The sequence below is a fragment of the Ascaphus truei genome, chromosome 7, assembly GCF_040206685.1.
Source record: "Ascaphus truei isolate aAscTru1 chromosome 7, aAscTru1.hap1, whole genome shotgun sequence".
NCBI lineage: Eukaryota > Metazoa > Chordata > Amphibia > Anura > Ascaphidae > Ascaphus > Ascaphus truei.
The window spans coordinates 107,624,084-107,640,349 of NC_134489.1; the positions used below are offsets into that span (position 1 = coordinate 107,624,084).

Here is a 16,266-nt window from a genome sequence, read left to right on the forward strand (position 1 = left end):
TTCCTCTCCCCCCCTGGAATCTTCAGAGTGGCTGTTGATGTCTGATAGAGGGCCCGAACCCCTTGTAAAAAAAAGCACCGAAAATCCAAATGCCTCTAACGTTTTATCCAGGAAATCCCATCTTATCCTATCAAATGCCTTCTCCGCATCCAGGCTCAACAACACTGCTTTCACTTTATGTATCTGTTCAATCACATTAAAAATTTTCCTTGTGTTATCCGACACCTGGCGTTCGCGCACAAAACCCATTTGGTCATAATGGATTAATCTAGGAAGTATAGGGTTCAATCTGTTAGCCAGGATTTTACTATGCGGGTGACCAGAACCTCTGTTTGAGGAGCTGCAGCCACGCATAACGCGGCCCCCAAAAAGGGAGCTGCATACCGTACTTTCACCATGTAAAATGGTGTTCCCGATGAAACCGGGAGACCGCATGGCAACTTGTGCAAAGTTGCAAGACTATCTGCAAATCTCTGGGTTTGACGCAAAGCCTGGCCGCGCCCTTCTGGCAGAATTATCTGGGATTGGCATGAGTGCCAGTCCCACCCTGTTCTCTACCGTGTACTATTGCCAACCAGAGGGAGGAGCTGAGGGCGTATCTATCTGCTACCGAGCCGCGGTTCTGGAGACTTAGCCACAGACGCATGTGGTGGTAGTACTACTGCAAAGATGTACGCCTGCTCGCTCCCTCCCTCCCTAACCAACTTCGACGATGGAAGAAGAGAAAGAATTCCACCAGACCGGGATAAACCGCTACCTGGCCGACACCCAACAGTTCCAGCATGCATTTTAGTTGTCTTTTATTATCTATGAGTCTGCGTAACACCACCCACCCCCTCCCCCCCAACATTGCATCCTGCGACACCCCCCACACTTTCTATTTGAACCCTAAAATATTATAAAAAAATGTAAAACAAATGAAGTAAACAAAGGGCTTGGGATAGATAGAAGGGATCAAAGGTCTGAGGTTTTACGCCTTTACTCCCTTTCATATTACTGGGAGCCGCGGCATGCTGAAGCTTAGCACCCTTCTGTGGCTCTGGGACTCGGTGGTTCTCATCTAGTGTCCGTTTATATGGTTCTATGTTTCCTTTGAAACCAGAAGAGCCAACAATGTACGGCTCAAGCCAGCTGTCCGTGAACACCACCCTGACGAGGCTTTTCGAGTTACCATGGCATAAGTCTGAAGAACCAATAAAATGAGTAAAATGCAGAGGTCAGGGTTAAAAAACCCAAACACCTGACATTATAAAGTAGTGTATTTTCACAATTATAGGTCGACCCTAAACATAACGCGACCTTCTAATGTCAGCAGTAGCTGGAAAGAAAAAGGCTCACACACTGTCTCTCGGTTTGAACTTCCTGCTTCCTGCCACAAGCAACATGGCTACTTCAGGCCCCCCAAGGAGGAGCTTCCTCCGTTTTACCCGCCTACCTCATACATCTGACTGCTAATTGGCTCACAAAGTGGGAGGAGCCCGATTATAAGGAGTGTATGTCTTTTTCAACTTATTGAAAAAGAACCTCTCCTTATAATAGGGTAAAACTGGTCATCTTCTTTGTGCTGTACAATTCCACTGGATTCTATCAGTCGTGTTCTTAAAGCTGTGGATGAGAGTTTAAACTGATAAAACTGGACCACCATAATACCTCAACTGTTCTTTGTATGCCATGGAATACAGAATACAGGGCAAAATCTGTAGGACAGGGAATAGTCAGCCAATTAAAGTGCTCCTGTAGAACAGCATTTTTTTTTTCTTGATAGGTTCTGTAATTTTACTGAAATATTGGACCAAATAAATCTCTATTTCTTTAAATGTACCCAAGTGCTTAGTTTAAGGGGGGAAAAAATAAATGTGTATATCTATATATGATGTAGCCAGGGTCCCCCTCTGGGCTTTCCCCTGCCCCTCTCTACTTTTCGATCGGTGTGGGAGGGGTGTGGGTGTGTCTGGTGAGTGCCGGTGACATGGAGGGGGCGATCACGTCGCCAGTGGCTCCCTTTGCAGGGCGCCGCCATCTTCTGCAGTTGCGCATGCTCGGTGCGTCACAGGATTAGCCAGAAAAGTGTTATAGATATAACAGTATAAAAACAGTGAGGCAGTAATGAATCCGGCTAATATTTGCTCTATACGCGGTTCCACCTATGAGTGTGATGTCATCCAGGTGCATGCACACCTTCCATTTCGCTACATTGTAGCTGTTTGTATGGACACTTGAGTAACCCAGACCGCTGCTTGCTACATTTGTTGCTGGAATCTTGGAGTCCTTCTTACCGATCAGATACTGGATGTCAGGGGCCCACTGACCGGTTTGGACGTTGCGGGAGACAGGCAAAGTGTTACTGATACTGTACACGCTTGACTTTTTTAAAATACTTTTTGTACGTGTAATACTTACCCTCTATACATACTACAGTGAGTGAGTGTGAGAGTGAGTGAGTATGTGTATATATATATATATATATATATATATATATATAAACGCGTCAGGGAGCGTCATTACGTCAGACGCATTGACACTGACGTCATCAACGAGCGCTGGAACGGACTGATCCATGCGCAACTGCTGCAGAAGCCCCTACAACACGGAGCCATCTTACAGGACTCATACTGCAGGAGTGAATACCATCTGCTCTGGACATCTGTTTAGGAGTACGATCCTGAGACTGCAAGACAGGGACTGCCCCAAGATGTTGCAGACACGTACCGGATGGTGGTGATTATATCACACAATGCTTGATTTTATTGTACCCTTGTGAGTGCATTTTTTCCCCCCCCTTTCCCCCTCCCCTCATTAAAATGCAATTTTACGCTATGGGCGTGCGCTCTCTCTTCCTTTTTTTCCCCTAGATTCACTGTGGACTTGGTTTGACCACACTGAGAGCTGCCGGAGACCCTCCATACCGGAACCCACATCATTATTGGACTTATTTTTGAGGACTGGTTTTTATACTCTTTTTTCTTCTGTTTTTGATATTTTATGTTGCATATTTATATATTTATCTAATAAGTTCATGGTTTACAGTTTTATTGATTTGAATATATATTTTTTACTATATAGTTTATATTGTTTATTTATCATATATTATTATAATTTATTATAATTTATTATTATATACAGTTCATGCACTTTATTGATTTGGCTTAATAGAGGCGCTGCTTTTTTCTTTTTTGTTTGTCATATATATATATATATATATAAAAAAATTTACATTTTTTATTTATTTCCCCCGCTGTGAGCGACTCTCCGCAAGATACAAAATGTTTCAGATTCTGACCTTTTACCTACACAGAAATTAACTTTTTTTCTGCGATAAGGACTCCACTTTTCTACATATGGAATGTGCAACAGCCAGAATTTCCAACTTGAAATGTGAAAAAAAAACAAAACACATTACAATAATTCGTACTTTTGTACAAAGTTTATTTGCATTTATTACAGATTCCAGTTCCAATTTTTTGTTTTCCTGTACAAGAGTAAAATAGCCAGTGCAAAATATGCTTTTTTTTTTCTTTCAATGTACAAAAAACAAAATGTGGCAGTAAATAATAACGGTTCAGTCGGCCCGGCCCACCCCCACAGAACTCCCACCCCCCACATCTCTTGCATAGAAAGTATAAAGAATATGCCGGTCGCAAAATTGAAATTTATCAAACAAAATCAGCAGCCCCCACTCAGTGCCGGGGGCTCGACATCGCCAAATCATCCAGTGCGGAAACATTTAAAGGAAGAGATACATTCAGGAAAGGAAATTACCTTAACACAAAGGTAGCAAATCTGTTACACCACAATGCATAGGAAACCACTTAAAAAAAATCCCTCCTTGCATAATCAGTAGAAAAAAAAAGTCTAATTTGCAGAATAAGAGAGAAAATAAACCTGAGGTTAGAAGCTCCAGTATTAGAAGCCGGGGCCTATATACACCTTCACCCTAATCATTTCAGGTTACTACAAATTACTTCAGAGACAGACAGGGGACAGTTTGTTTTCCAAAAGCAAAATGTCACTGTAGTTCGGCATTGAACACACATTTATTGTCATTATTGCCCAAAGTTATTGGAGCAAAAGCAATTAAAGGCACCGTGCAATGCACTCAGACCTGCTGAGCACATCGTATCCAGGACCCCACACCTCACCCACCCCCCTATACACCTGGAACATTCAAAGAACAGACATACACTTCATTCAGTAATCTAAAGAGCATCCAGCACAAGCAGAAAAGCCCAGAAATGTGAAGCCCCCCCCCTTGCTGGTTTTTGGTATAAATGTTGCAGCTTTGTGTCCGATGACAGCAGAGACCCCCTGTCACTCCAGGAAGTGTAAATAAAATGCCCCTGTTCCATCCCTTCTTTGGTTGAAAGGACGAGGTAGAAAGAATCTATGTACTGTGTCTGATGCCAAGTTAAGTGCTTCTTTTTCTTGCTGCTTGAAGGTGAGCTACAGAATGTTAGACTGTTGTGTTTTAAAGGCAGGAGGGCCACTAGCCATGCCCAGCAAAGCAAACACAGGTACAACATTGTGATATGGATGAGAAATCATAAAGGCAGCTGCATTGTACTGTACATATAGGATGCTCAGTTGTATATTCAGTGTTCATTATGGATTAAGACTCTTAAATCAGTGTTCCCTTTTAACAAAGCCTGCATCCTCGCCTTCTAGGTTGGCTGAATTTTCACTGTTATAAATATTACAAAACAACCTGCAGGATTATGCAGGAACTGAATACTATTAAAATATGGGCTGCAGATTGGGCTGGATTTTGGAAGGAGGATTATATGCATTTTATATATTTCTAATATTACCCGTTTATTATTCTATCTGGCTCATGCCAAAAAACAGAACAGTTTCAAGAGCAAAACACACAAAGATTTCAGGCAAAAGGTGACACATTGTGTGCTCATTTGCATGTCATTTCCCAGAATCCCTTGCTGCAGTGGAAGCACTGTATGCTAGGTGATAATGGTTGAAAGGCAGGGTTGCAGACCTGTCTAAGACACGTGAATGTGCTCACAAGATATATTCTTTATTGCTACATGCTAACGGTGGAGGTTTTTTGTCGCCTTTTTCACCCACCGTAACTTAAAATGTGCAAAGTACATAACATATTTCACAGTCCCATGAGACATTCAGCATTCTGTGAAGAAAGGATTGGTTTGTTTGGAGCAGAGCTGTAACAAGCATCCACCCACAGCCTTGCTACACGTCTCCACGCGTCCCCAGGAGGGAACACCGCTCTGCAAAGAGCAAACCTTTTACACAACCAGCGATTGGCAAAAGGAAGTGAATAACACCCTTCATTCTATATCCAAGCAGCAATCCTTTCTGCTCGCTAAAGCAAAGTGGGTTATTTTGAAGTTCCAGCTTTTGTCTTTGTTGGTCCGAACCCTTTTATATTCTGTAGTCATACTCTGGAGATATTTTGTTATTTCCCTCTCCTGGAGTTTGAAAAGGCTGTGCTCACTCATTAAGCCCCCAAATAAACAGCTGATGACAGCATACACAGGCAGGGTAAATTACTACTTTAATTACCAATAATATTGTTTGGGGGTGAGGGTGGGGGATTGCTGCTTTAAGAATTGTTCAATGTGAAAAAGATGTCAGTGTTTCATTCAGCTTTAACAGATAAAGTTCTCAAAAGCCCTCTCAGCTCTCACTAATACCTTGTGCACTTTGAATTCAGTGAAAAAAATCTTATTCAACACCTTTTATCATCAGATTACAGAAATGTTCAGAGAGGATGAAACACAAATTATAATTCAAATATATTTTAGGTGGTGAGGGGGGTATGCAATTATTTCTACAGGTGTGCAGAATGTTAAAAGAATTCAAAACTCATTCTATATGTTAAAACCAATATTACACTCTACAACAAAAATAAAAATAGGCCCTGAGTGCAAACAGCTCAGCTGTAAATATATATTTACATTCGTATTAACTAGGCCACCCCTCACATCCTGTTAGCATTTATGCACTGCAAGAGGTTTAGTTATTCCTAAAGGTACCCTGGCAGGAACTCAAGTCAAGCACGGAAACCCAATTGATCTCTATGGGGCTATGAATGGTGGGGATTAGTGGGGAGGAGGACCAGCGCACCCCTCCCAATAAAATACAGTAACATAGGAGATTTCTGTATTCACGATGATCACATATTAAACTGAGTTGTGCCTTTGCCGGTGTCTTTTGGACAGGGCTAAACAAAACTGGTTCCTATTACTTGTAGGACTGAACTGTTATTTCTACACTAACAGAATTGTATAATTTCCCCCACTAAAGGGGATTGTGAGAGAAACATACAGTATGCCCAGTTTTGCAGGTACAAAGCCACAGAGTATGGGCCGTGCATTTAATGCATCAGCTCTAGGGCTATATCTATAAAACGCCTTCCAGCTCAGGGTGAACCAGGCCTGTTTATTAACCCCTTAGCTGCCATAATGCTATTTTCACGGGCAGTGAAGGGGTTAAAAGCCCTTAAAAACGCAGGCCCCTTGGCTAGAAAACGATTGCTACCGCATTGGGAAATATTATATATACACATTAAAAAAAAGTACAAAAATTCATCTTTTTTCCCCCGCAAGTAGGAAGGCATTAAATTATTATTATTATTTTTTTTTTTTAAACCTGGACCATTTTCAGTTATCTGCAGCGATGAAAGAATGTGCGTGTCAGGAAATACAAAATACACTTCCAATATCCCCACTATTTACAATATCTCACGGTTTGCATGTACACAAAGGGTTACGACACGGAGCAGAAGGAGGCAGATTTACACGAGTAACCTGTGCAGTTGGTGGTGTAAAAGCCCTGCACGTGACTTCCTCAACATGCACGGAGTTTCAGCTGCCTGGATCTATACGCCTCCTCTCTCCTACACATTCCCTTTGGATAAAGCACAGGAACTTTGGATTTAAAAGTAAAAGCAGATAGAAAACAACTTTTGTTCTCCACTTCTAGGGAACAAACGGTGACATTTAAACCAGCGTTGTGTTCACTGGCTCTTTAATACTTGTTTGCGCATTGTCTGTGATTGCCGGGACGGAGATTCTTAGTTGCGGTTGTACAGAGTCCGGGGACCTTTATTTTAAAATGATGTGGTAGCCTGCATTACTTTCTGCTGCAAGAAGAGAAAAAACTCATTTACAAAACGGTGTATAAAGAACAATCATTTCTTATTAAAATCAGGCAAATCACATCTAAACAATCACAGGTTTTCAAAACATCTAGCAAAAATGTCTAGAAATGGAATTACAGCCAACAAAAAGAAGCATTGACAAGCGAAAATAAGCTTTCTGCATGTTAAAAAGGAGACGTAGCACATTAAGGATGATTGCATTTATTTAAAGAGGAAACCCAAGCAGCACTTTAACAAAAAAAGATATATATAGATATCTATATATAATCTACATATAATTGGAAGCAGGGGTCTCTGGAGCTAAACCCTGTTAATGTTAACTCTAGAGACCACCTGCTTCAATATATATATCTCAAAAGATGTTTGTCTGTGGGTTTGTGCGCGCTCCCATTGGCAGACTGCGGGACGGGGCTTGGAGCTCATTGACGGACTACAGGACGGGCCTTGGCTCTCATTGGCTGTCACTCGCTGCGGGGGCGGGGCTTCTCTGTGCTGTCTGCTTCTCTCTGTGCTGCGGGGGCGGGGCTTCTCTGCACACAGACATCCCCTCCTCCTGTTTGTTTCCCCACAGGAGCATGCTTATTACTCCATAGGTGAAAGTGTATGACTTATGAGTGTGTGTTGTGATTGTGATTGCGTGTGTGTGGTGTGATTGAGTTTGTGTGTTGTGTGTGTCTTGCCTGTGTTGGTTGTGATTGTGTGTGTTTGTTGTGAGTGTGTGTGACGTGACCGTGTGTGCTGATTGAGTGAGTGTGTGTGTGTGTGTTGTGATTCCCCATTGAGCTGCCGCCGAGCATTATCACTTGTAACATTATCTATTATTACAGTTTGCAGCTCAAACTGTTGGGAATATTGGCAACAAATTATCGCCGTATATTAAAACTCATTAAAAATGACATTAAGAGTTGAATAAAAAAACATTTAAGCATTATCTAATACTAAAGAACGGAATTATTATTTTAAAACCACACATGTAGGATATTGCATGAATTAGTCCTTTAAAGAAATCAAATAAATGAAATTGTTTAAATGTTGTGTGTGCTTAAGTGTGACAGTTATTTAAAACACCGAATCACTTACATTTGTGTGAAAACCTTGGGTTGTCCGGGCACTAAAAAACTTTGGATCTATTACTTGCAGACCCCGTGACAGTGATCATGGAAACAAATCATTAGGTGCCATGTCAAACAAGTTTACATTTCACTAGCAAAGACTGCGATTATTTCCGAGTAATTACAAGTGTCAAATACCTTTTAGAGTGCCGATTACAAAGCAGGCCTCATCCTGGAAATTCTGAACCATCTGAAAAGTAAAGTGGTATTCATGTTACAGGGAGCTGGCTACATGTCATGCTGTGCTATGAACCAAAAACCTGTGATAATGGTCAAAAAAACAAAAAAAACCACAGAAACCATTATTTGTAATTTGCCTATTCTTGTACATCAGAAGTGTGACAAACGATTTCTGAAGTGCTCTTAGAAGGCGGCCTGGAATGCTTTGCCATTCTGTAAGCTCTTATCGCATGTTCAGACCGCGTCTAAACAGCTTTTTTAGAAGCAGTTTCACTCCGGCTCTGCCAATCCGATCGGTCTGTCAAAAAAATCCTCAAACTCGCATTTTTGGCCCACAACTGCTATTGTAGTAACACCGTAATGCAAACCGCTTCTAAAAAAACTCACTTTTTTTTTTAGTCCGCACGTAAAGGCCGGCGAGATTTGGATCGCGAGTTTTATTCAGAGCTTGAAATATACGTTTGGCGAGACCGCAAAACCCATAAATCAGGCCGGGGGTGGAGTTAGCACCTCTGGTCATTCACTTCTAAAGCACCTACAATCCGGGCGGTTTGGCTGCTAAATCATGCGGTTTGTCACTGTTTTTTAGAAGCGGTTTAGAAGAAGTGATTTGCAATAGAGAATAGGTTTTTTTTCCTCACATTTCGCTTCTTCTGAACATTCACTTTCAAGTCCCAAATTCCTCCACGTCTCCTGAATGTTATCCCTTTGTGCAGCTCTTCCAGACAGGATCTGGCCCGGTAAGGTTAACACTGCGTGGGTCGTATTCAGAAGCAGGGACCCCCGCAGAGATATTCCTCCCAGGCAGATAACGTTTTTGGGGGGGTGGAATCAGAGCGGCCACCGGACCACACAGAAAACAGTAAGACCCGTAATATAGTGGGCACGCTTGCTGCGCCGTGCGCGCTTGCGGCAGTTATAGTTGGCTGTGGTTAGCCAGCCATTGTATGCTAGGGCTGCACCCGCGCACAGCAGTGAGCATGGAGCCGGGCGATAGCTGGGAAGACACAAAAAGTAAGTATTCGCGCCGCTACCGCCGCTGTAATGTACGTACGTACGTACAATGTTAATAAATAATTTATTCTTATTTTACACGCGTCTTTTTTATTTAAAAAATATATAATAAATTAATAACACACAATCTACATAAACACACACACACACACACACACACACACACAGCAAACCTGTCGCTCCTGGCAGCATGCACTGTACACACAAAAAGTGTGCGTCACGTGCACGCACCTACTATAGAACAAGCCATGCCCTCTCCTACATTAACACTGAAGTGGTTAATGGCTGAACCATCTTCTGGGGATTCCTGTCATATGCCATTATTATTCTAAGTGTGAAAACAATTACGCTCACTCACCAGCCGCCTGTATGCCCCTCCAGCTATGCGTGTCAGCAAAGGGGGCTGTCTTCCCTGCTCTGCCTCTTCATTGCAGCAATAACTTGCTAACAGCTCAATTGTGTCACAATTGTACTTGAGAACAGCAATGTTGTAAAATGTAGACACTAATTAATCATCATGCAGCACCCCCCCTGCACAATGCTGCAGGGGAAATTCCTGGCCTTGTATCAAAAAATGGCTGTGACACTAATGAGAATCTGGTTACTGTACTTTGTTTCATATACAAGGAAGGAGTAAAACATGTAACTCTGCTTCATAGGGCAAATGGGGATGTCTGTTTGCATCTGGGGTTAACACAGGGGCAAGCAGGATTGGATCAGTCCGGCTGCAGGAAGGGAATAACTCAGGTGGGGCACAAACTGTACAAGCAGTGTTAATATTTAGATTTAAATGTAAACACTGTGATTTCCTTAAACATTGCACTTTCATACCTATATCCCAGCCATCATTTCACTTGGGTACAAAAGGGGGACTGAACCTTTAGTAAAGATTCATTGCCACCTAGAGTGCAAATGCAAAACGGTACCGTTTATTCACGTATTCAACCTTTAAAAAAACACCTCCAATAAAGATATTTGTGAAGAAAAAACAAAAAACTGAAATTATACAGAATTGAAATGTAGTTTAAGGGCGATTTTTTGTTATTGGACACAGTAATATTTTCCAGTCATTACATTGCAGCTCAGTACACACCTCTGTGCTCACCACCACATGGATACCCGTTGGTCCTTGTCTATAAATCTGATTTATCTGCTGAGGCGAAATCGTATACAGGTTTGCAATCTTTTCTATCAGTTCCAGGGACGTTAGCTCTTCCAAGAAAATCGCATGGTACACTGCAACAGAGAAAACACCTGCGTCTATTCCTGGTGAAGGCAGCTGCCGCACAGCGCGAGGCACAATGATACCACGTTTCAAAGGAAGATTTGAATGTAGCAAACTCTTTTGTTGTCTCAAGTGTATAACCAGGCGGCTGATTGCTCATGAAATGCACTTGCTTTACTGGGTCATGTTTAGGTTTCTGATACAAGTTGCACATGAATAGGGATGGAGTAGTGATTTTATTAAAACATTCAAGTTATTATATCATCCACATGTCGATTCATTAGGCTGTTTTAATTAAAGTAGAATTAAATGTACAGTCCCCTCTAACACCAAAGCCATGTGTTTAGCAGGGTCAGCGCAGGCAATTGGCAACTTTTTCTGAAATCAGCACTTTTAATCTTTTAGTGCTTTCAATAGCTCCAGGGGGTTGCTGTGAAAGTTCAAGATTTATACCCCAAAATTCCCCCTAAAACTGTCATACAGTAGATTATTAGACTTGACCGCACTGGCCTTCTGCACGGCTGCTATATTTCTGGTTTAACCACTCCCTAGAATAACTGTTAGAAGCACCAGCTGAAACATTTGGCACAGCGCTGTGAAGACATACTCGGGTGGAAGGGGGGGGGGACTGGGTCCCAAATAGTGGGGCCCGTTCAAACACACACGCACACACACAAACAAAAGTGACTTCAATCTTCCATCTGAGCAGATACCCAAACCGCTGTCACCTCACACAGCAAATTATCTGCTGCAATCACTTGTCAAAAACCTGCTCAGCAGGAAATACAGACCCTAAAATAATATCTACAGAAGGTGCAATCCTGGTGAATCTAGTTTTCTGTTCAAAGCAGTGAGCGTGCCAGCACTGACATGATTTATAAAGTGAAACGAGGAAATGCCGAATATTCTGAAGTGATTTCTCTAATTTCGGGGCCTATTAACTAAAAAGTCCCCAGATACACAGAGTAATAAAACAGCCCCATGTTTATCAAAGAAAAGGAATTCCATACAAAGTGACGGGGGGTTTCCCAAGACAAATCCAGGGCAAGCGAATCGCACCAGGTTTGTCCATCATCAATAAAACACCCACCTTTTATAGATTATACTGGCAAGGACTTCACATATAATATCTTATGGTTGCTGGAGAGGACAAAGATTTTCTGCATTAGGCTGCGCTTGTAGTGCCGGCGACGCAACGTCATGCAGAACAAATGCATTGCCGTCGCGTGCGCTTATAGTAATAACTTGTACCAGCACTTTATAAATGTACCCCATAGTTGCATCCCCAAGGAAACACATACCACACACAGTGGCATCCCCAAGGAAACACATACCACACACAGTGGCATCCCCAAGGAAACACATACCACACAGTGGCATCCCCAAAGAAACACATAACACACACAGTGGCATCCCCAAGGAAACACATACCACACACAGTGGCATCCCCAAGGAAACACATACCACACAGTGGCATCCCCAAAGAAACACATACCACACACAGTGGCATCCCCAAGGAAAAACATACCACACAGTGGCATCCCCAAAGAAACACATACCACACAGTGGCATCCCCAAAGAAACACATACCACACACAGTGGCATCCCCAAAGAAACACATACCACACACAGTGGCATCCCCAAGGAAACACATACCACACACAGTGGCATCCCCAAAGAAACACATACCACACACAGTGGCATCCCCAAGGAAAAACATACCACACACAGTGGCATCCCCAAGGAAACACATACCACACACAGTGGCATCCCCAAGGAAAAACATACCACACAGTGGCATCCCCAAAGAAACACATACCACACACAGTGGCATCCCCAAAGAAACACATACCACACACAGTGGCATCCCCAAAGAAACACATACCACACACAGTGGCATCCCTAAAGAAACACATACCACACAGTGGCATCCCCAAAGAAACACATACCACACAGTGGCATCCCCAAAGAAACACATACCACACAGTGGCATCCCCAAAGAAACACATACCACACACAGTGGCATCCCTAAAGAAACACATACCACACACAGTGGCATCCCCAAAGAAACACATACCACACACAGTGGCATCCCCAAAGAAACACATACCACACACAGTGGCATCCCCAAGCTCCCGCTTCTGTTGCTGGTTAGATCGGTTCTGTTCTGGTTCCTGGCAGACGTATATGGTCAGCCGGGGTCTCACGTTTCTGTAGATATAATTTTAAATGAGAAAAAAAAAAGGGAATGAGTAATATTTATATATAATCATTAATCCTTTTGCTGCCGTTGCATGCCTTCTGGCAGTGAAAGTCATTAAATTACAGCAAACCCGCTCTTACTGACCTTCCTTTAACTGCATTAAAGAGCCGGATCCCATCCGCAGGTCCACAGACTTGGACAAAGTCTTCTTTTGACATCTTTAATAAGTCAGCACCTGGAACAGTCCCCATTATCATCATTTTCTATACACTGTAACAGCAGTTTATGTTTTTAGAGAACACAGATAACGTATACAAAGCTATGTAACTCAAAGAACTTCATTAGATGTTCCATGAGAGTACACTGCAGCATTTGCCAAAAATAATCATCACAAACACATGTGGCAGCGCATATAACAGAGTATAACTAGTAGAGTAGTGACATGTATATCAGACTATCAGATGTTCAGACAGTGAAGGTATCGCTTTAGCAGTAAATACACTTAGCTGCTCTTGTACACAAGACTTGGTCTTTGCCAGCGTCTAGTACAAGCGCGGCAAACTCCAGTCCTTAGGGGCCACCAACAGGTTGGGTTTTATGGATATCCTTGCTTCAGCACAGGTGTCTCAGTTGTTGACCAAGTCACCAGTGCTGACGCAGGAATATACATAAAACCCAACCTGTTGGTGGCCCCTAAGGACTGGAGTTGGCCACCCTGCTATAGTAACACAAGTTATGTACAGGTGAAGGTGTTGCCTTTGACAGAAATAGCTTGCGAGTTTTGATTCCACCCTTATATCTAAATTCTTGGGCAACACACTTCCACGCCCTCTCTGACCTTACCTGCATTCTCAATTATTAATAATATATCACTCATGGCAGCAGCAATGTGTTCCCAGGATTCCACCCCAGAGGTGGCAGTGTAGCCGTGAAGAACGTTTTTGCATTAAAACGATGTAGGATCTTATTAACAAGACATCACACAGCAGGGAAAGTAAAAAAGCACAGAATGGCAAAGCAAGGTTATTTTGTAGCAGACCTGTGAGTGCATACAGGGCAAGGTGACCCCTTCTACCATAGAACTAGTCACATTGGTAGCGAGGGATGAGAGCTCAGCAGTGCGACGGAGCTCCTAGCACTCACCGCAGAAACTCGAGAAGAGTCTGCAATACTGAGGGAATCTGTTACGCTGCAGCCACTGTTGGGCATCTTGGATTGAGGCTGAGGGGTTAAGGTGCTGCAATGACTTTAAAAAAAAAAAAAAAAGTAAGTGTTATTTCAAGTAAGTGCTACACACAGTCTCAAAGTTCAAAGTTTCAGTTTAACAAACAAAAAAATATATATATATATATATATAAAAAGAAATTGCTTTTACTTTTCCTTTTTCATCCTGATACAATACATCGTTCTGAAATCCTGCAGGAGGTTTCTATTTTGAGAGACAAAAGATGCAAAATGTAATTTCCCAACAGCCCCCTTAACCACCAGCGCTTTGCAATGCGTTTTACCCCTCTGGCAAGGAAGGAGTTAAGTGGCATTCAAAATTCTGCTTTGTATCAAAACAACTTTGATCGCGGTTATGGAGAAGCCGAAGCAGATTTATTTAGGGACAAAGGGAGGAAATAAATCATTTTCTAACCCTTAACTTTTCACACATTGGACAATATAAACTTCCTGATCGGAATACCACGACAAGCTCCCCAAACACCCACCTTCCTCCTCATGTTCTGTGCTCACATTTCCTACATTGGAGGCATGTTAATGATTTGCAGAAGGTAGTTAACTCATGCACTTTTAACCCCTTGGTTTCCACCATTGCCTGAAATCCTTTGCCGGGACCTCGGGCAGGTAAAGGACCCACATTGCAAAGATACTTACATCATTTCTGGGAGGAGGGGGCTCCACTTGGGGGGTGGGAGAACAGTTCCTAAAATGGACAGGAGAGTTGGGAAAGAAGAATTATGAAGCCTTCGTTAAAAGGAGGTTTAATAAAATCATCATGATTTGGAAATGCATAGAAGGGCATTTCTACGGATGCAAAAAGAAAGAGGACTCCTGATATGTCGCTGTCCAAGACAGCAGTGCTGAAGATGTGTGAACGCTTTATAGTAGGCCTGCACAACTCCAGTCCTCGAGGGCCGCAAACAGGCCAGGTTTTCAGGATATCCCTACTTCAGCACAGCTGGCTTAATTAGTGGTTTAGTATGACTGAGCCACTAACTGAGCCAGCTATGCTGAAGTTGGGATATCCTGAAAACCTGGCCTGTTTGCAGCCCTCGAGGACTGGAGTTGTGCAGGCCTGCGTATAGGAAGGTTTCTAATATTAGTCTGACCACACCTGCACCTTATTCCCTATGCTCTGAAGCCGCTTCACCTGTGCTGGAGAAGATTTCATCTCCATTCATTTGAACGGCGCTGATCTGTTCAAGAACAGGGAAGACCTCCTCACATCATATACAATGGGAACTTTAGTATTCTATACAGGGCTCGACAAATGCACTCGCCTCCTCACCTGGGGCGAGTGCATTTTATCTGCTGGCATTACCGGCGGTGGAGTGTGGCAGCATCTCACGGCATTCTACCGACTCCTCCCTACCAACTTCTGTGTCTCCGCTGCAGCTACAGTAAAGATGGCTGTGGGGCATCAAAGGACGCCGCGTTGCCATGACATCATGTGGCGTCACCTTGCCATGACAACTTGACACTGCGTGACGTCACCTAGCGTCCCATTGTCATGGCAGCCATTTTACGGGAGCTGCAGCAGAGACACAGAAGTTGCTGGGGAGGAATCAGGACAATTCGGGCGATGCTTCACCCCGCCGCCGCTACCACTCGCGAGCACGTAAAATAAGTGGGGTTGAGGTTTTTTTTGGGGGGGGGGTGGGGGCCACGAGTGGGCCTTTGGACTTTTTTGAGCCCTGATAAGAGAATATATATATATATAAATACATATATAACCCCATGCCCTCGCCATGACTGACATGCCAATTTTTTTGCACGTGAAAGTTTAATTTAGCCATATGACACACCAAAATGAGAAATGAAGTAATCTAAATTAATGTTTGGGCAAATAGTGATTTTTGTTCTCTCATTATCTGAAATGGGAGGTGCTGTGCAGCTGAATATTACTACCATCAGCTCTGGAGACCCCCTACATATAAAGCTTCTTACATACTATTAAGATATATAGATATAAAATCGATCCATCCAATATGGTCATCATGATCACCCAATAGAAAGCTGCAACTGTATGTCCTGAAGACGTTGTGGTTTTCTATTGGCTGCTGTAGTGATGCACACCCTGACAGCCATATTGATTCCCCCGGACAAGAATTCAGGCGGCTGAAGGCTTAGTATTGGTTTAGAGAATCCAGGCCATAGTATTTGTAGCCCTGTACAT

At 42.9% G+C, this 16,266-nt stretch overlaps 1 protein-coding gene across 5 annotated transcripts in view; it reads right to left on the reverse strand.

The window, feature by feature from the left end:
* Nucleotides 1–3,434: 3,434 nt before the first annotated feature.
* TFCP2L1 (transcription factor CP2 like 1) overlaps nucleotides 3,435–16,266 on the reverse strand; it is a 32,544-nt gene continuing 19,712 nt past the window's right edge. For 3 of the 5 annotated variants that reach the window (XM_075609800.1, XM_075609803.1, XM_075609804.1), the window contains 8 exons: nucleotides 14,745–14,793; nucleotides 14,242–14,295; nucleotides 14,010–14,112; nucleotides 13,011–13,101; nucleotides 12,774–12,874; nucleotides 10,532–10,674; nucleotides 8,383–8,434; nucleotides 3,435–7,114 (listed from right to left, as the gene is read on the reverse strand). In XM_075609800.1, the coding sequence (XP_075465915.1) occupies nucleotides 7,077–7,114; nucleotides 8,383–8,434; nucleotides 10,532–10,674; nucleotides 12,774–12,874; nucleotides 13,011–13,101; nucleotides 14,010–14,112; nucleotides 14,242–14,295; nucleotides 14,745–14,793 (631 nt within the window). In that variant the 3' untranslated portion in view covers nucleotides 3,435–7,076. Of the gene's footprint in view, nucleotides 7,115–8,382; nucleotides 8,435–10,269; nucleotides 10,340–10,531; nucleotides 10,675–12,773; nucleotides 12,875–13,010; nucleotides 13,102–14,009; nucleotides 14,113–14,241; nucleotides 14,296–14,744; nucleotides 14,794–16,266 lie in introns of those variants that run through there. The other 2 variants (XM_075609801.1, XM_075609802.1) reach the window with 2 other exon arrangements.